At 37.1% G+C, this 18953-nt stretch overlaps 1 protein-coding gene across 5 annotated transcripts in view; it reads left to right on the forward strand.

The window, feature by feature from the left end:
• Nucleotides 1-18953, forward strand: part of CKAP5 (cytoskeleton associated protein 5) — a 97356-nt gene that overhangs the window by 52773 nt on the left and 25630 nt on the right. For all 5 annotated transcript variants that reach the window (XM_057748171.1, XM_057748166.1, XM_057748169.1 and 2 more), the window contains exons 15-27: nucleotides 239-349; nucleotides 1320-1412; nucleotides 4059-4244; nucleotides 4767-4861; nucleotides 8688-8745; nucleotides 8831-8956; nucleotides 9533-9672; nucleotides 9809-9983; nucleotides 10932-11045; nucleotides 12081-12209; nucleotides 15668-15862; nucleotides 16246-16381; nucleotides 17538-17626. In XM_057748171.1, coding sequence (XP_057604154.1) covers nucleotides 239-349; nucleotides 1320-1412; nucleotides 4059-4244; nucleotides 4767-4861; nucleotides 8688-8745; nucleotides 8831-8956; nucleotides 9533-9672; nucleotides 9809-9983; nucleotides 10932-11045; nucleotides 12081-12209; nucleotides 15668-15862; nucleotides 16246-16381; nucleotides 17538-17626 — 1647 coding nt within the window. The remainder of the gene's footprint in view (nucleotides 1-238; nucleotides 350-1319; nucleotides 1413-4058; nucleotides 4245-4766; nucleotides 4862-8687; nucleotides 8746-8830; nucleotides 8957-9532; nucleotides 9673-9808; nucleotides 9984-10931; nucleotides 11046-12080; nucleotides 12210-15667; nucleotides 15863-16245; nucleotides 16382-17537; nucleotides 17627-18953) is intronic.

Consider the following 18953-nt stretch of genomic DNA (forward strand, 5'->3'; position numbering starts at 1 on the left):
TAAGAGGAGATTCAAGTTCTTTCTTCGCTGAGCTCTATAGCATATAGTTAACCAATATCTTTTTAGCTTATTGAATCTGTGCCTTATACAAACTTCCCCTTTATAGTAGTATAATAGAATCCTCAGATACTAAAACACACTTAAGGGAGTGTTCTTGTAGTTTTGGCTGGGGTATTCTTACATTCTTGCCATCTGTTTCCTTAAACAAATATTAATATTAATGTTTTGTACCTTACAGATAGAAGTATGTGAAGAAAAAGCTTCAGCAGTCCTTCCTGCTACCTGTATTCAGCTTCTAGACAGCAGTAACTGGAAGGAAAGACTGGCCTGTATGGAAGAGTTCCAAAAGGTGGGTGCACAGGATGAGTTGAATGTGAAAGAAAAGTACAATATAGAGAAGTAATGAATTGATAAATGGAGGACTAGTCCTAATTGCTGTGTCTTATAACCAGTGAACATGTTTGCGGGGTGTTAACTAAAGATGAGGTGGGGTTTTTGTTTGCTTTTTAGCTGTGTAATGTTTATCTTTCAACATCTGATTTCTGTGGCTTCTATCAGCTCATAACTTAGTGCTTTCTCAAGAAAATTAGGTTTATTCTGAATTATACGGCTTACATGAATTTTAACATTATGGTATTAAGCTTACTAGGCAAACAGTTCTCGTCACTTAAACCACCCCTTATCCATTTCTCTGTTTCCCTCTTTGTTGTCATGATTCTTAGAAGAATAGACATTATCGCTTGGTATGAGAAGTTTCTTTTAAGAAAAAAATCTGTGTTGGGCAGGAGCACAGTGGTTCATCTTTGCCCACCCTCTGATTCTGATGAGGAGGGGTGTGGAGAAACTAAAAGAACGCTGAGACTTGAGCCAGGAGATCTGGCTTCCCGTCCTGCATCTGCCACTCACGTTTAGACCTGAGTTGTGCTTCTTTGAAATCTATACTTAAATGCTTCTAACCTATTCTACTTTGCTATGTTTTTAGGAAAATCTAATAAGTCAAAATACATATAAGCCATTTCTGCCATATACTGGGCAAATTAAAACTGTTACTGTTACTTTCCGTGGGGCAATTATATGTGAATTCCTGAAATGTGAAAAAAAAAGTTTCAGTGGTATCACTCTAACAACCATATACCAAACATCCAACTTAAGAAACAAAGCATTATAACAGAAAGTGAATAAACTCTCTCTGTGACCCACCTCATTCCCATTCCCCTCCCTCCTTCAAAGGTAAACACTTACTTGATTTTGGTATATACTGTTCCCTTGGAACTAATCATTAATCCCTTAACTCTCTTACTATCTTGTTTTGCTTCAAGGCTGTTGAACTCATGGACCGAACTGAAATGCCATGCCAGGCATTAGTGAGGATGCTGGCCAAGAAACCAGGATGGAAAGAAACTAATTTTCAGGTATTTTTTAATTAGAGATTGAATGTCTTTTATTGAAGTAATTTTCATTACATCATCCTATGGTGTATTAGAGTGTAGTTTGGTAATGATTTTTAGCTTGTTGTTCTCTTTTTTAAAATCACTCAGCCCATGTGTCATCTGATTTTAGATGAATAGTGGAATGTGTGCATTTTGATTAAACACATAACTCTTATTTTGTGCATTTAGGAGTTTATATATATACAAACACATATTGTTTGCTAACTCATATGTATGCATTTTTCTCATTATTTAGACCTGGAAGGCCTCTATATTCTAATCCAAGGGAGGGATAAACAATGAGATAGCTTTCTTATTTCTTTGGATGAAAAATAAATGTAGTCTTTAAATTGCCAATAAAAAATTACTGCATAATCGGTTTAACTCATTAACTGATAATAGAGATGAAATTGAGTGCTACCATTATCTAGTCTAAAAAGTAGGTGTAAAGGGAGGTATAGGAAAGTAATACACGAAGGAAAATGAGAACAGAGTTTTCGTCTCCTCCTCTAGGCATGCATAGATCTGATGGGAAGCAAAAGTTTGAAATTATCAGGTTTATTTTTGGCTTCGTGCTAGTCTCTTTTTTACTTCTCTTCTGCCACCTCTTGTTCTCTCTTTAGGATCCTTAGCTCCCTTGCACACTGTCCCTTGGCACTGTGTTATAGCACCTCATCCATACCATCCAGCTCCACAGAGGCTTCCCGTGCCAGAAGGTTCTTGTGCTGCCTTCTTCCCCTCACACCACCACCTTTAAAACTCCCCTTATGGGGCTTCCTAGGTGGCACAGTGGTTAAGAATCCGCCTGCCAATGCAGGGGACACGGGTTCGAACCCTGCCCCAGGAAGATCCCACGTGACTCAGAGCAGCTAAGCCCGTGTGCCACAACTGCTGAGCCTGTGCTTTAGAGCCCGTGAGCCACAACTATTGAGCCCATGTGCCACAACTGCTGAAGCCCACACGCCTAGAGCCCATGCTCTGCAACAAGAGAAATTTATGAAAAACAAAAACAAAAAAACCTCCCCTTATGCAGCGTCTCAGATAGGTGAAAAAAGCACACCTGAGTTGAGCTAATGCCCTTCTGTATGTTAGATCCATAACAAGAGATCATTTTATATATTGTTTTCTTTGTAACAACTTTCCTGAGGGTATAAAACTGTTTTAAAGGGTACAATGCAGCTGTTTTTACTCTGTTCACATCGTTCTGCAACTCCTACCAATATATGAGAATATTTTCATCACCCTGAAAAGAAACCCCATACCCATCAGCAGTGACTCTATTCCTCCCCAGGTCCCCACACCCAGTCCACGGCAACTATTAATCTACTTTCTCTCTCTGTGGATCACTTCTGGACATTTCATGTAAATTGAATGATGTGGCCTTTTGTGTCTGGCTTTTACTTAGCGTGTTTTTAAGCTTCATCCATATTGTAGTATATATCAACTCTATAGTCTTTTATTGCTAAGCAGTATTCCATTGTGTGCTTACACAGCATTTTGTTTACTCATTCATAAATTGTGGAGGTTTTTTTGGTTTTTTTGTTTGTTTGGTTGGGTTTTTTTGGCTGTGCCGTGCGGCATGTGGGATCTTAGTTCCCCAACCAGGGATCGAACCCGTGCCCCCTGAATTGGAAGCACAGAGTCTTAACCACTGAACCGCTGGGCGAGTCCCTACCCATTCATAAGTTGATGGGCATTTTCATTGTTTCTGCTTTGGGGCTGTTGTGAATAGTGCTGCAGTGAACGTTCACGTACAAGCTTTTGTGTGAACACATGTATGTACCTAGAAGTAGAATTGCTGGGTCTTACGGTAACTCTGTGTTTAACTTTTTGAGGAACTGCCAAACTGTTTTCAAAAGTGGCTGTACCATTTTATCTTCGCACTAGCAGTGCAGGAGAGTTCCAGTTTCTCTACTTCCTCGCCAGCACTTGTTATTTAAGTATTCAAACAGGACAAAGGGAAATTTTATGATCAGAAGGGTCTAAAGTCCCAGACATCTGCCACCATCCCAGTAACATCTTTAAATTGTTTTTCACAGTTCCTTCCATTCTTCCACTTAAAAATCTATAAATCTCTCAAGTTGTGGCGGTGGGGGAGGGAGGTGTATGTACATCAGGGTTGTAATTTTTTTTGTGGGCAACTCTAGTAGGAACTCTGAGTTAGTATGGTCATTTATTATGTATTTCAGGATGTATACTCAGTACTATATGCAAATAACCATAAGAGAAGGAGAATATAGAAATTATATTTTTCCCATTCATAAACTTCATGTGGTAATGTTGCTTGTTAATAAAACATTGAGTGGTTTGGTTTTTTCTGTTTTAGCTGTCAGCTACTTTAATTGATAACAATTAAGGGATAAGAATTATTTTGTTTCTTGGTTTAAAATTTGATTTATTTTGGTCATGTTCTCAGTTGTTACATCTTCAAGCTGCTATAAAAATAAGTAAATAAATAAATGTCTTTGGGGAATTCCCTGGCAGTCCAGTGGTTAGGACTTGGCGCTTTCACTGCCAAGGGCCCAGGTTCAATCCCTGCTCAGGGAACTAAGATCCCATAAGCTGCGTGGTGGCCCCCCCCCCCACAAATGTCTTTGGTTTAATCATAACTTTATGATACTTGTTCAGGTGATGCAAATGAAGCTTCACATAGTTGCTTTGGTCGCCCAGAAGGGAAATTTTTCTAAAACTTCAGCTCAGATCGTCTTAGATGGTCTTGTAGACAAGATTGGAGATGTGAAATGTGGGAACAATGCAAAAGAAGCCCTGACAGCGATCGCTGAAGTGTGTGTGTTACCATGGACAGCGGAACAGGTTGGTGACACAGAGCTCTCTTTCCCCAGGTTTTCCCAGTTTTTTTCCCAAATTTTAATTTAAGGTTACTGGTTAAACTTTAGTTCTTTTCTTCTCAATTAAAACCATTTTTGATACTGCATTTTTATTTTTACCTTTAGTAATACACTGTTGCCTGGTAATTAAAATTGTCTTAGGAATATTCTACTAAGAATGAAAGTAATTTTCTCTTAAGACATTATATTCCAGAGCGACCACTAATGAAAAGTTGTAAACAGTCTAGAATACTTATAAAAAAAAATTTTATTGAAGTATTAGTTGATGTACAATACTGTGAGAATGCTTTTAATACTATTGTCTCTTACCTCATTTTCTTGTGTAAGTTAAATATTTCATTCCTAAGGCATCCTTGCTGTTGTTTTAGCATCGGGAAAACCATGCTTGATCCACTTCTGCCTTAATGTCAAGCTATATTTCTGTGAGAAATAATAGAGAAAACACAGATCTGTTTGGGGTTTTTGTATGTCTGTTTTTCTGTTCCAGGTTATGTCAATGGCTTTCTCACAGAAGAATCCCAAGAATCAATCAGAAACTCTTAACTGGCTATCAAATGCAATAAAAGAATTTGGTTTTTCTGGGTAAGTCAGAAAGAAATCAAGTACATGTTTTGCCAGTCTCTAACTGGTGATTATATTTGTTGTAGCTGTCTCTGCTTATTTCTGAGAAGCCAGAGCTGGACTGACTAATTTATAGAAAACAAAACTACCTTTGTTCCTGAAAAGTCTGTATTGGCTTGTGCTCCAGCATTTTGATATCCACTAATATTAGAGTTCTCTGTTATTTTTCCTCAAGTATTTATAACTGTCCCACAGAAAAGCCAGTTCCAAGGATTTCTAGTCAAACACATTTGGAAATTACTATATAAAATCACATTTGTTTAAAGATCTATATTGCACGTTGGAAAATTAAAGGCTCTCAGAAGTCCTACAATAGAGACACTTGTTTAACCCACTCTTTCCCAAAGTTATTTGCCTGTTGAACACATTTGTTTACAGTAGTCCCCTGCTTATCTGTGGTTTCGCCTAACGCAGTTTCAGTTACCCACAGTCAACTGCAGTTAAAAAATATTAAATGGAAAATTTCAGAAATAAACAGTTCATAAGTTTTAAATTGTGGGCCATTCTGAGTAGCGCAATGAAATCTCACTCTTCCTGCTTGGGATATGAATCATCTCTTTGTCCAGTGTATCCCACCGATTAGTCACTTAGTAGCTGTCTCAGTTACAGATCGACCCCTGTGGTATTGGAGTGCTCCTGTCCAAGTAACCCTTATTTTACTTAATAATGGCCCCTCAGGGCTTCCCTGGCAGTCCAGTGGTTGGGACTTCGCCTTCCAGTGCATGGGGTATGGGTTCGATCCCCAGTTAGGGAGCTAAGATTTCACATGCCTCGCGGCCAAAAAACCAAAACATAAAACAGAAACAATATTGTAACAAATTCAATAAAGACTTTAAAAATGGTCCACATCAAAAAAAATCTTTTCAATAAATAAATAAAGGCCCTAAAGTGCAAGAGTAGAGATGCTGGCAATTTGAATATGCTAAAAATAAGCTATAAAGTTCTTCCTTTAAGTGAAAAAGTGAATGTTCTTAGTGAGAAAAGAAAGCAATAGTGTGCTGAGGTTGCTAAGATCTGTATTGTAAGTGCTTAGTTAAGATGGAAAAGGCATTAAATTTGTGGGTGGACGACAAGAACAGAACATGTGATTGATGGCAGTGTGTTCCACCCAAAAGCATGGAGACTATATGAAGACTTCAGTAGGGGATCCCCTGAAACAAGTGACACCAAGCCATATACTGCAAGTAAGGATGGCTACACAGATTCAGAAGCAGGTTTGGACTGAAAAATGGAAAAATTACTGGAGAGGCTGTGTTTGCCAGTGAAGCAGCTGCTGCCACATTTCTAGTAGAGTTGGAAAAGTTAAGGAGAAAGACCACATTCACATAACTTTTTTTACAGCTTTTTATTATAATTGTTCTATTCTGTTATTAGTTATTGTTAATCTCTTACTGTGTCTACTTTATAAATTAAACTTTTATCAAAGGTACATACGTATAGGAAAAAAAATAGTATATATAGTACTGTCCACGGTTTCAGGTATCCAGTGGGGGGGGGGGGGGGGGGGGCGTCTTGGAATGTATCCCTCCCAGATAAGGGGGGAACTACTGTATTTTATTTAACTAAATTTTATAGACTTACTTTATGCCAGGCACTTCTAAATAATAACTCATTTGATTAATCATCATAAAAACCATGTGAGGTATTGTTCTCTCCCTTTATAGATGTGGAAATGAGGGCACAGAAAGCTTAAGTGATCTTCCCAACACAGAGCTAGGAAGTGGCAAAGCCAAGATTTGAATGCAAGCATTACGGTTCCAAGAGAGAAGTACTATAACTGTACTTTGTTGCCTTTCTCTGTGCCATGGTGCTTTTCACAACATGCCTCTTAATAGGCCACTTGCAAAACAATGTTCTGAGTTCTACCAAATGAAGATACAATACTCTAGAAATTGTCCTTTTTTTCTTTTTTTTTCTTTTTCGGCCACTCCATGCGACTTGCCAGATCTTAGTTTCCCAACCAGAGAAAGAATCCAGCCCCCTGGCAGGGAGAGCACCAAGTCCTAACCACTGGATCACCAGAGAATTCTCTAGACATTATCATTTAAATGTCATTCAAGCAAAGAATTTTGTTAAGTCAGTATCTGTGGTATCCTCCTCTAGTTCAGGGTATTATAATCCCTTCTTAATTGTATAGTCTTTGATGTAAAAACGAATCTCTTGGCATGAATGACATAAAAGCCATGTGAATATTTTCCTCTTAGCAATTCATCCGTGATCTGTCATTTATTCAACAACTACATATTGAGTATCTGTGATATTCCAGTCATTTGTTCCAGGCCCTTGGGAATACATCATGGACAAGGTTAAATTCCTGCTTTCGTGGGACTTACATTTGAGTAAGAGGAGATGACAAAAAACAGTAAAAAAAAAAAAAAAAAATCAGAAAGTGTAAGAACAATGGAATAAAAGTAAAGCAGGAAAAAAAAAGTAAAGTAGGACGGGGGTTAGTGGTATAACTTTGGAGTGTGTTTGGGATAGTATTATTTTCTGTAGGGTAGACAGGAATCCTTCCTGAAACAATGACTTTGGAGCACAGACCTTCTAACTGTAACAATCTGGGAGGAAAACATTCTAGACCAAGGGAACAGCAAGTGCAGAAGCCCTGTGGTAGGAGCACATGTGATATATTTTAAAATAGCAAGGAGTAATTGTTCTTCAGAATGCAGCTGGAGTGGAATGAGTGAAGGAGTAGGGAGTGGTAGAAGACAAAGATCAAAGAAAGAACAGGGGGCCAGGTTGTGTAGGGCCTCAATGTTTTGAATAAATTGGAAACCTTTAGAGGGTTCTGAGCAGAAGAGTAGGAGGATCATTCAGACTATAGTCAGAGAGAACAGATAGTGAGGATCAAGGGCAGAAGCAGGGAGACTAATTAGAAGGCTATTGAAATAATCCTGTCAAGAAATTATATTGGCTTGGAAGTATTATGACTCAGAACATATTTTGAAAGTAGAACTAAGCAGGATATTGGACTTAAGAGAAAGAGAAGGGATGTTCCTGGCGGCGCAGTGGTTAAGAATCCACTTGCCTATGCAGGAGACACAGGTTCAGTCCCTGGTCTGGGAAGATCCCACATGCCAAGGAGCAACTAAGCCCACGTGCCACAAGTACTGAGCCTGCGCTCTAGAGCCCGCTAGCCACAACTGTTGAGGCCACATGCCTAGAGCCCGTGCTCTGCAACAAGAGAAGCCACCACAGTGAGAAGCCCATGCACCGCAAGGGCTCGCCGCAACTAGAGACAGCCCGCTGGCAGCAGCGAAGACCCAATGCAGCCAATAGGTAGGTAGGTGGGTAGGTAGGTAGGTAGGTAGGTAGGTAGGTAGGTAGATAGATAGATAGATAGATAGATAGATAGATAGATAGATAGATAGATAATTTATTTGTAAAAAATAGAGGAGTCAAAAATGACTGAGGAGTCAAGTATGGTGTGAGCAACTGGAGAATGAAGTGGCTGTTTACTGAGGTAGGGAAGACTGGGAAGAACAGGTTTGGGGGTTCGGGTATGGACAATCAGGAGTTTGGTTTTGACAGACAAAAATGGAAATGTCACAAAGGCAGTTGGATATATGAATCTGGAGTTCAGGAGAGAGATCAACACTGGATTTAGGAGTAATTAGCACATAGATAGTATTTAAAGCTTACTTTTAAATGGGTGTAGAAAGAGAATAGGTGAAACTCAGGACATATCTAAAGGAAGCTGGTTCTAGAGTCTGGCTTTATAAAACTCTGTTGAGTATTTTGAGGGTTTCACTTGTTTGTTTTTAATTCTAAGTATTATTTCTTCTAGATTGAATGTGAAAGCTTTCATTAGCAATGTGAAGACAGCTCTTGCTGCAACAAACCCAGTGAGTACATACCACCAGGTATAGGAACAGTACAGCCATCTGCGTGGTTCTGCTCTGATCTGAAAAGTTCTTTTTGTCCTGCCAGGCTGTGAGGACTTCTGCCATCACCTTGCTTGGTGTGATGTATCTGTATGTTGGTCCCTCTTTGCGAATGTTCTTTGAGGATGAGAAGCCTGCCCTCCTATCCCAGATAGATGCAGAATTTGAGAAGGTAAAGATTCCACAAATGATACAATCATACTTGACTTGAGAATGCTCATATTAGTTAAGTTTAAACTTTTAACCCAGTGGAATGAAGAGTATGTATGTATTTGCTTTTATATGTATAAAGTATCCCTGGGAAGAGTTCATAAGAGGTTGATGACTTTGTGAGGAAGAGAACCAGATAGCTATAGTATAGGATGGGACATTTTCCCCTTTGTATCCTTTGTAGCTTTAGAATATCAAACATTTTCAGTGTATTACCTATACAAAAAGTACATTAAATAAAACATTAATTTTTTTTTTTAAATAAAAAGAAACTTCACCTTCCTTGAATAAACTTTCTAATTGAAATTGCTAAGTTTTGGCAGACTTGCTCTGTATTGTCTTGGGCATACAAGTCAAAAGACAGCTTTATGATTGAGAAGTCAGATTCTAATAGGTTTGTATAAAAAATACGTTTTGTCACATAATCTCAAAATTGGAATCTGAGTAGGAATTACAGTATGTGCTCTGTGAATATTAAGTATTATGAAGGCATATAAAAGTTTGGCACAGGCACCATTGTCTCCCTATTTGTGTGTAGATGCAGGGACAGAACCCACCTGCTCCAACCAGAGGGATTTCCAAACACAGCACAAGTGGTACAGATGAAGGAGAAGATGGAGACGAACCAGACGATGGGGGCAATGATGTTGTGGATCTTTTGCCAAGGACAGAAATCAGGTTTGTTGCTAATAATTTACTGAGTGAATTATCCTTAATTCATAATGGTGTCTTCTGTTTCTCAGCCAAGGGTACTTCTGCAACATCATTATTCTTTTAGGCATCTGGAATTAAGGATTCTGTCCTTTTTTTTCAGTGATAAAATCACTTCAGAGTTGGTGTCTAAGATTGGTGACAAGAATTGGAAGATCAGGAAAGAAGGCTTAGATGAAGTGGCAGGTATTATCAACGAGGCAAAATTTATCCAGCCAAACATAGGTGAACTTCCAACTGCCTTGAAGGGTCGACTCAATGATTCAAATAAAATCTTGGTATGTAGAATATATGCCTATTCTTTTTCTCTCCCCTCTCTCCTCCTGCAAGGGGTTCCTTTTCAATAAGCTTCACCAGCAAAAAAAAAAATGTTAACAACTTTATTGCTTTGAACTAGAAATAGCTTCCTTTAATTTCTTTTTTTTTTATAAATTTATTTATTTTATTGGCTGTGTTGGGTCTTTTTGTTGCTATGCGCGGGCTTTCTTTTTAGTTGCGGTGAGTGGGGGCTACTCTTCATTGTGGTGCGTTGGCTCCTCATTGCCGTGGCTTCTCATTGCAGAGCACAGGCTCTAGGCATGTGGGCTTCAGTAATTGTAGCACATGGGCTCAATAGTTGTGGTTCGTGGGCTCTAAAGCGCAGGCTCAGTAGTTGTGGCGCACGGGCTTGGTTGCTCCGCAGCATGTGGGATCTTCCCAGAGCAGGGATCGAACCCATGTCCCCTGCATTGGCAGGCGAATTCTCAACCACTACGCCACCTGGGAAGCCCCATTTCCTTTAATTTCTTAAGTGTGCCTCAAGATATGTTGGTAGATGGCAAGTTTATTAATCAAATTTTCATGAATTTCAGATTTGCTATTTACAGGACTCTGATATTACATATTTTTATATAAAACTGCTTGTAATACACATAAACAAGCTTAATTTCTAATTTTTTAATTTGGATTTTTATGTCAGATTTCTCTTAAAGTTTTACCTTACTTTAAAATTATAAAGTATTATAATCTCTAGTCTAAAATTCTAATACTCCAATTTTATGAACTAATGATAAAAGGAGAGGCCATCACCTAAAAATTATTCATAAGCTGATTAGTATCATAATGAGCTGATTTTTTTAAGTAGGCCAGAAACTTCCTATCTCATTGACTGTATAGCAGCAAACTTGCAAAACTTTGAACACACCTTGCTGTGGTTTGAACATAAGATGTTGGTTCTTCCCACTCAGGTGCAGCAGACATTGAATATCCTCCAGCAATTGGCAGTAGCCATGGGCCCAAACATCAAGCAACATGTGAAGAACTTGGGCATCCCCATCATCACCGTGCTTGGAGACAGCAAGGTAGACCTCAGCTCCATTCTGGAGTAGGCCAGCCATGTGCTTGGGCTGAGAATAATCCTTTTCTTATGTGTAAGAGTGCATGTAAACAGTTTACAAACTTTGTAGAAAAGAGAATATTAGGAGGAAAATAGTAAACATTTTTACCTCCCAGGCATTATTAAGGTGATCCAATATCTCACTAGCTTTGTGACCCTTAGATAAGTTATTTGTCTTCTTTGAGGTTCAATTCTTTATCTATGAAATTTAATTCTTACAGAATTAAATAAGCATCTGTACATAAAGTACCTGTACCTGTCTCATATAGTATATACTCAAAAAACGGTTGCTATTGTGATTATAATATCATTGTTTAAAGTATTGGTATAAAGAGTGAATAAACATAAATTTTGGATCATGTATTTTATTTTCTACCTTTTTCCCTGAACTACTAGAGCAGAACCTTCTAGTACTTCAGTAAGATATTTGCAGTTTCACAGTCCTGGAATTTGTTTCATTGAAAGTTGCAAGCTCTTATATTTATCCTTAAATTGAATATTTGAATGTCTCTTTATTTTTGTGTAATTCATTTAATTTGAGGAATTGGACTATTTTAATATTTTTCGTGTCAATAAGTCCTTTTCATTCTATGAGTGCAAATTAATATAAAAACAAAAATGTTCAATCAAATTGTTAATAATTTCAGTCTAACTATTTTGAGTTCTCTAACGTGTAGAATTATATTCGTTAGCAGATAACCAGGGACATAAGAGTCCCCAGAGGTTCAGGAAATAAAACCTAAGAGTTTATTCCCCTAACATGATATTTTATGCCCAGATCACTGTTTTCCCTAATTAACTGAGTATCAGATCTTTACAATTTGGAGTTTTAGTACAACCATGGATCTACTTTGTTTCAAAGAAGATAAAGTATGTTTCAAGTGTGTTCATGTGGACTTCAGAGAAACCTCCATTGTTCATATTCACAAAGTAACAGGATTTTCACTCCCTACCTGCAAACCGTAACATGGTACCTTTACTAATTCTCTCCTCCATTCAGAACAATGTTCGAGCTGCTGCCCTAGCAACTGTGAATGCTTGGGCAGAACAGACTGGCATGAAGGAATGGCTGGAGGGGGAAGATCTTTCTGAAGAGCTCAAAAAGGAAAATCCTTTCTTGAGGCAAGAGGTTAGTACTATAAATGTGATTTGCTTTACTCATGTCTTTTACCTTCGTAGAGGCTTTGACCTACCTAATAAGTATACGTGTATGGATAGACTGAGTTCCATTATAAAATAGCTCATAAAATGAAACCAAATTCCTGGAACTTTTTTTTTATTCATGTGCTTTATTCACGTGCCTTCTTTTTTCCTCTCATGTGCTTTTTTAACAATAAAACTTTTTAAAGGACTAGCCTTTTTGTGAAATTTTTTCTTAAACTCTTAAATGGTAAAATAAGATGGTTTTAATCATGACATAAAATAGTTCAACATTCAGAAATCTATCAGTGTAATGCACCATACCGACAGGCTAAAGAAAAGTCTCCTATCTGCTGACACAGAAAAGGATTTGAGAAAACCCAACACCTATTCATGATAAAAGCTCTCAGCAAGTTAGTAATAGAAGAGAATTACCTCAAATTACAAAAGCATCTGCAGAAAACCTCTATAAATGATAATATTCTTAGTGGTTAAAGATTGAATGCTTTCCCGCTAAGATCAGGAACAAAGCAAGGATGTCCACTTTCACTACTATTACTCAGCATAGAATTGGAAGTTCTAGTCACTGCAATAAGGCAAGAAAAAGAAATGAAAGGCATACAGTTGGAAAAAGAATAAAACTATCCCTAATTGCAGATAACATGACTATCTACATAGAAAATCCCAAGAAATTTGTAAGTAAACTCCTAAAACTAATAAATGAGTTCAATAAGATTGCAGGATACAAAATAAACACAGTCACATTTGATAAAAGTCAGTCACAATTCTTTATAATATATTGAACACATGGAAACCAGAGTTATACAGTACGGTTTAGAATCACTCCAAAGAAAATTAAATCCTTAGATAAACACTTAACAAAACAAATACAAAATATGTATATTGAAAATTACAAAATGCTGATGAAGCATTCAAGGAAGACCCAAATAGATGTAGAGACATGCCATGTTTGTGGATTGGAAGATTTAATGTCAGTTCTGTACATTTAGTATATATGTGATTGATTTATGCATTTAATATAATTCCTATTAAAATTCAAGAAAGTTTTTTTTTATAGACAAAGTCAAGGTTATTTTAAGATTTATATTCTAGCTAAAACAATCTTGACAAACAAAATGGAAAGAACTACTCTACCATATATTAGGGCTTACTAAATTGCTAATATAATCAAGACACTGTGGGGAATTCCCTGGCGGTCCAGTGGTTAGGACTCCATGCTTTCACTGCAGGCTGCAGGTCCAATCCCTGGTTGGGGAACTAGATCCCAGAAGCCAAGCTGCGTGGCAAGAAAAAAAAAAAAAAAAGACCCTATGATAGCAAGGGGTAAGAGGAGGAGGATAGACACAGATGAGTGGAACTGAAGAGGGACCCACATAAATGTGAGCAATTAATTTTCGACAGCGTTACCAAAGTAATTCAGTGGAGGAAGTGTGGCCTTTTCAACAGATGATGCTGGAGTTGACATCCAGAGACAACAAAAATAAACCTTGACCTAAACCTCATATCTTATACCAAAATTAACTCAAAATGGATTAGGGGAGTAAATGTAGAACGTAAAACAATAGAACTTTTAAAGATAACACAGGAGAAAACTTTCAGGATATATAGAAATTCTTCAGGCAAAGAGTTCTTAGACTTGACACCAAAACCACAGTTCATCAAAGGAAAAATTGATAAACTGGACCCCGTCAAAATTAAGAACTCTTACTCTGCAAAAGACCATGTGAAGAAGATGAAAAGACAGGCTGGAGTGGGAGAAAATATTTGCAAACTCTATGTCTGATAAAGGACTCTCATAACTCTCAAAACTCAACAGTTAAAGGAAATCTAATTACAAAATGGGCAAAGATATGAACAGACATTTCACTGAAGAGGATATACAGATAGCAAATAAGCCCATGAAGGGTGTTCAATATTATTGGCCATCAAGGAAATGCAAATTAAAACTGCAATGAGATATCACAGACAGAATTACCAGAATTACTAAAATAAAAAATTGTGATGACACCAAATACTGGCAAGAATATGGAAAAACTCGAACACTCTCCTGATGGAAATGTAAAATGGTATATAGCCACTCCAGAAAACATGTGACAGTTTCTCATAAAACTAAACATGTAGTTACTGTATGACCCAGCAAATCTTGGGTATTTATTCTAGAAAAATGAAGATTTATGTTTACACAAAAGCCTATATACAAATGTTCATAGCAGCTGAATCATAATAGCCAAAATCTGGTAACAGCCCAGATATCTTTCAACAGGTGAATGCTTAAACTATTATATATCCCTATGTGTAATACTATTTAGCAGTAAAAGAAACAAATCATTGATACATGCAACGTTAGATAAATCTCCAAGGAATTGTGCTGAGTGACAAAGCCAGTCCCAAACAGTTACTATATGGTTCCATTTACATAACTTTAAATCTGTATTTTAGAAATGGATAAACAGATTAGTGTTACCAGGGATTAGGGAGGAGGAGGGATGTGAGTGTGGTTGGTTATAAAAGAGGCAATATGCGGGATCCTTGGGATGGAACTGTTCAAAATCTTGACTGTGGTGGTACTAACACATGATAAAATTGTAGAGAACTAAATATACACACATATACAAGTGAGAAAAAGCCAAAGTGGGGCAATCTGAGTATGATCAGTGGATTGTATCAGTGTCAATATCCTGGTTGGTATACTAGAGTATAGTTTCATAAAGTGCTGCTGTTGGAGGAAATGGAGTAAAGAGTGCATGAGATCTCTCTGTATTATTTCTTCTAACTGCATGTGAATCTACAATCACCTCAATAAATATCTCAATTAAAAAATAAATACAGAAATCCCTGGCAGTCTAGTGGTTAGCACTGAGCTTTCACTACCGGGGCCCAGGTTTGATCCCTGGTTGGGGAACTAAGATCCCACAAGCTGTGGGGCACAGCCAAAAAAAACAAAAACCAACAAGAATATAGAATAGAATAGAATAGGATAGGATAGGATAGGATGGAATAGAATAGAATAGATATTATTTTAGAGCTATAAAGAAAAACTGTCTATGTAAGGCAGAAAAGTCCTGGTAGAACTTGTCATCTTCTGATCAAATAAATATTTTGCATCTTCTCTAGCTGAATAGTCCTTAGAATTAAAAAAAGAAAAGTTAAGTGAAAGTTTAGCTTTAAAATGCATTAAGAACTGGTAAAGCTTTATAACTTAATGCTCAAATATGGTCCAAAAATCTGTGTCCTTATCTTAGCTGATTGTCATCATTGAATATTTATTGTTTCATTGAACAATGGAAATGAGTGATTTCACATTGGAAAGTTGTGGTGTGAGAACTAATTCAGTGTTTGGTGCTGATAAAATCATTAAGCCTAAGATGGTAAATAGTAACAATTTTCTACATGCAGTGTGTAACTGGTCTTTGTTTCTTTTTGCAGCTTCTGGGCTGGCTGGCTGAGAAACTCCCGACTCTTCGTTCCACCCCCACAGACCTTATCCTTTGTGTTCCCCACCTCTACTCCTGCCTAGAGGATCGCAATGGAGATGTGCGAAAGAAGGCGCAAGATGCCTTGCCATTCTTCATGATGCATTTAGGATATGAGAAAATGGCCAAGGCTACTGGGAAGCTAAAAGTACTACTACTTGTTGTTACTGCTGCTGTTAAAAGCCATTAGAAAAATATTGAACATGAATTTATATAGGCAGAAGATCATATTACCTCCTATGAGTTTCAATTTGAAATCCCGATAAGAGCAAAAATGAAATATTCAGTGGTGTAGAACCTCTAAAGAATCTGCTGCCTTTGCAGGGATGAAAATTGTGACCTTCTAGAATGGCAGCTAAATTTAATGTGGCTTCATAACATGTTACTTCTCTCACGCTATGTGCTGCCTCCCTTTACTTCATTGGTATTTCAAAACTAGGAGCTCAAGGATTTAACAACATATCTGTTAGTAAGCATAGCGTGAGTGTATCATTTATGTGGCCTCTCACCTCTGTTATATTGTCTCCCTAGCCAACTTCTAAAGATCAGGTGTTGGCCATGTTAGAGAAAGCCAAAGCGAATATGCCAGCCAAGCCTGCTGCACCTGCTAAAGCAACTTCCAAACCTGTGGGGGGATCAGCTCCAGCCAAATTCCAGCCTGCTTCAGGTAACTATTTTGAGAGGGTTAAAGGGGAAGGAAATAGCCAAGGGAACTCTTAAAGAGATCCAACCTTCATTTTTAAGTCACATTTCCTCATGGCTTAGATCCCAAGCCCTCCCTCCATCTCCTCACCCTCCTTTCACAAACGTTAGTCAAGTTACCTGTTTTATGCCAGAAACTGTGCTGACGGTTTGAAGATGATTAATTTGGTTTCCAACTCCAAAAAGGAGTTTTGGAGTATCACAGTGAAATAATCAAGAAAACAAGTGCTCTATCTTATTTTTAAGGTTTCTTCATCTGTTTTCTGCTATTGGATATTACAGTTAGAAGGAGAACTGGGACCATCTAGCTTAATCCCCCTTATTAACAGATAAGGAGCACCAAAGGTTAGGTGACTTGCACAAGGCCAGACAGCCAGCTCGTGCCCGAACCAGCAGAGACCTCAGCTTAACTCGTTCACAAATGAGTTCCCCTTCCACTTCACTTGACTGTTTGCTGATTCATTCTGATATTTACTAAACTTCTTCAAGGGGAAATTCTTGATTTCTTCATCCTAATGTTAAAATTCCAACATGTATAAATAGAACACTAACCTGTAACCACTGCTTTTCTAGACGTATTGCTTAAACAAAACAATGATATTCTGTTCAGTGGGATAGAAATTACTGATGCTGTAAAGTTAGAAATTTTACATGTGTAAAGTTCTTAGCATCAAGGTATATATTCAGTTATAACATTTATTGGAATCTTGCTATTTGGTGTATATATAGTTTACTATAGTATCAAAGGTGATAGACCCTTCCCTTAAGGAAGTATCAGTCTAACAAAAAGGTTTTTTGACTGCTATTTAAAAAATAGTTTTTAAACTGCAGTTTAAATGTTGATAAAGGAGATGTAGATTTCCTGAATTAATTTCATGAGGAAATCTGGGAGAAAAAAGATTAGGGAAAAAATGGAACTGAAAACACTTTAAAAATGGATACATTTACTTAAAGAAAACTTTTCAAAAATATAAAATGAAATAAAAATTTAAAAAAAATTTTTAAATAGATATGTTTAAGACTATAGGCTTTCTCACCATCATTACATATTTAACCTGCCCAGAATATAGTGATATTAGTTACAGTTTGTATTTACAGTACGTGCTTTTATTTTCTCAAAGCACCTGTTGAAGATTCTGTTTCTGGCACTGTAGAACCCAAGCCTGATCCGAAAAAGGCCAAAGCTCTAGGAGTTTCCTCTAAAGCAAAGGTATGTTAGCTCTGCAACTTAGATGGAGAATTGCTTTTAAGTGTTTTATACACTGAGTCATTCTTTTAGGAAAGATCATATTACATATGAAAGATTATTACTGCTCTTGATATTATCTAATTACGAAGCACACAAGTTTCTGAGGCTCACTTTTAATGATGCCTCAAAACAGAGACATCCTATTCTCAAGAGCTACTGCCAGGGTTTGTGTCATCCAGATCTTTGGGGGAGATTTTCAGTAATAAGCAGCTTCCTTTAAATTTGGCAGTTAAGTCATCATAATAGAAGGTGTTCTGATTAGACTAAGAGGAAGGATCTTCTGTCCCCATACTAGTGGGATCTGATGCATCACCAATCCTTTTAGCATTCATGCAGAGTGGGACAGTTTAAAGAAATGTTTTCAAATGTTCAACCTTAAATATCCCCTGGGTGTTTTCTCCTTTAATTAAGTTTTTGAATCATAGCAAATTGTCATCAGTTTTTTTATATCAAGATTCAGAGAATGTCACTGTATTGAAAGTATTGACTATTTAATACTTACAGAAGGAAAATTGCAGAACTGTGCAATCTGTAATGAATCTAATAGTAAATATAGATAGAGAAAACTGTTTCATTAACTGCATGTAACTGATGAAGGTATGTCAGAATAGGAGATGTTTTAGTATCCAGTACATTTATTTTTACATCCACATTATAGAAGGGGCACTCTGTGGCCATTCTTCTAAATGTTACTCATTTTCCTTCCCCATGCTTGGGTCCTTCAACTCAGTGAGTTAATTTAAATGGGTAATTATCTTCTGAACTACTCAGTGAAGCTTTCCTTTTCCTGTCCTTCTCCCTCTCCTCATCCCAGATTTAACAAGCGCTTATTTCAGTATTTTGATCACAAGTGCTTTGAAGTATTTTTGACTCTGTTCTTAATGCCACTTTTTTTCAGTCTTTAGCAGTTTCACATAAATGATTTCATATTTGTTTTGACTGAATGACTTCAGTGTTTGAACTAGAAAGAAATGCTGGCCTACTAGAAATATCAGGCTTTTGCTATTTTATATTTATAATATAATAATAATAATTCTAGTAATAAAATTCAGATTTTACCTTAAATATATATACTATGTATTCACTATTTCTTTCCATCTGATACAAAGATTCTAAATATTGGATTATTTTTAAAAGCCACGTTGATAACCTAAGTATTTAAAATGTTTCTAGCAAATTTCTCTAGAAACATGTTCAAAGGGTCTCCATTTATAGTAATGTTATACATTTTATATGGAGAGAAGCAGAAAAGCTTTCTCAGTTAAGTGATGGGAAATGTGTGAATGCC

The sequence above is a fragment of the Hippopotamus amphibius genome, chromosome 9 (genome assembly GCF_030028045.1).
Source record: "Hippopotamus amphibius kiboko isolate mHipAmp2 chromosome 9, mHipAmp2.hap2, whole genome shotgun sequence".
Taxonomy (NCBI): Eukaryota; Metazoa; Chordata; class Mammalia; order Artiodactyla; family Hippopotamidae; genus Hippopotamus; species Hippopotamus amphibius.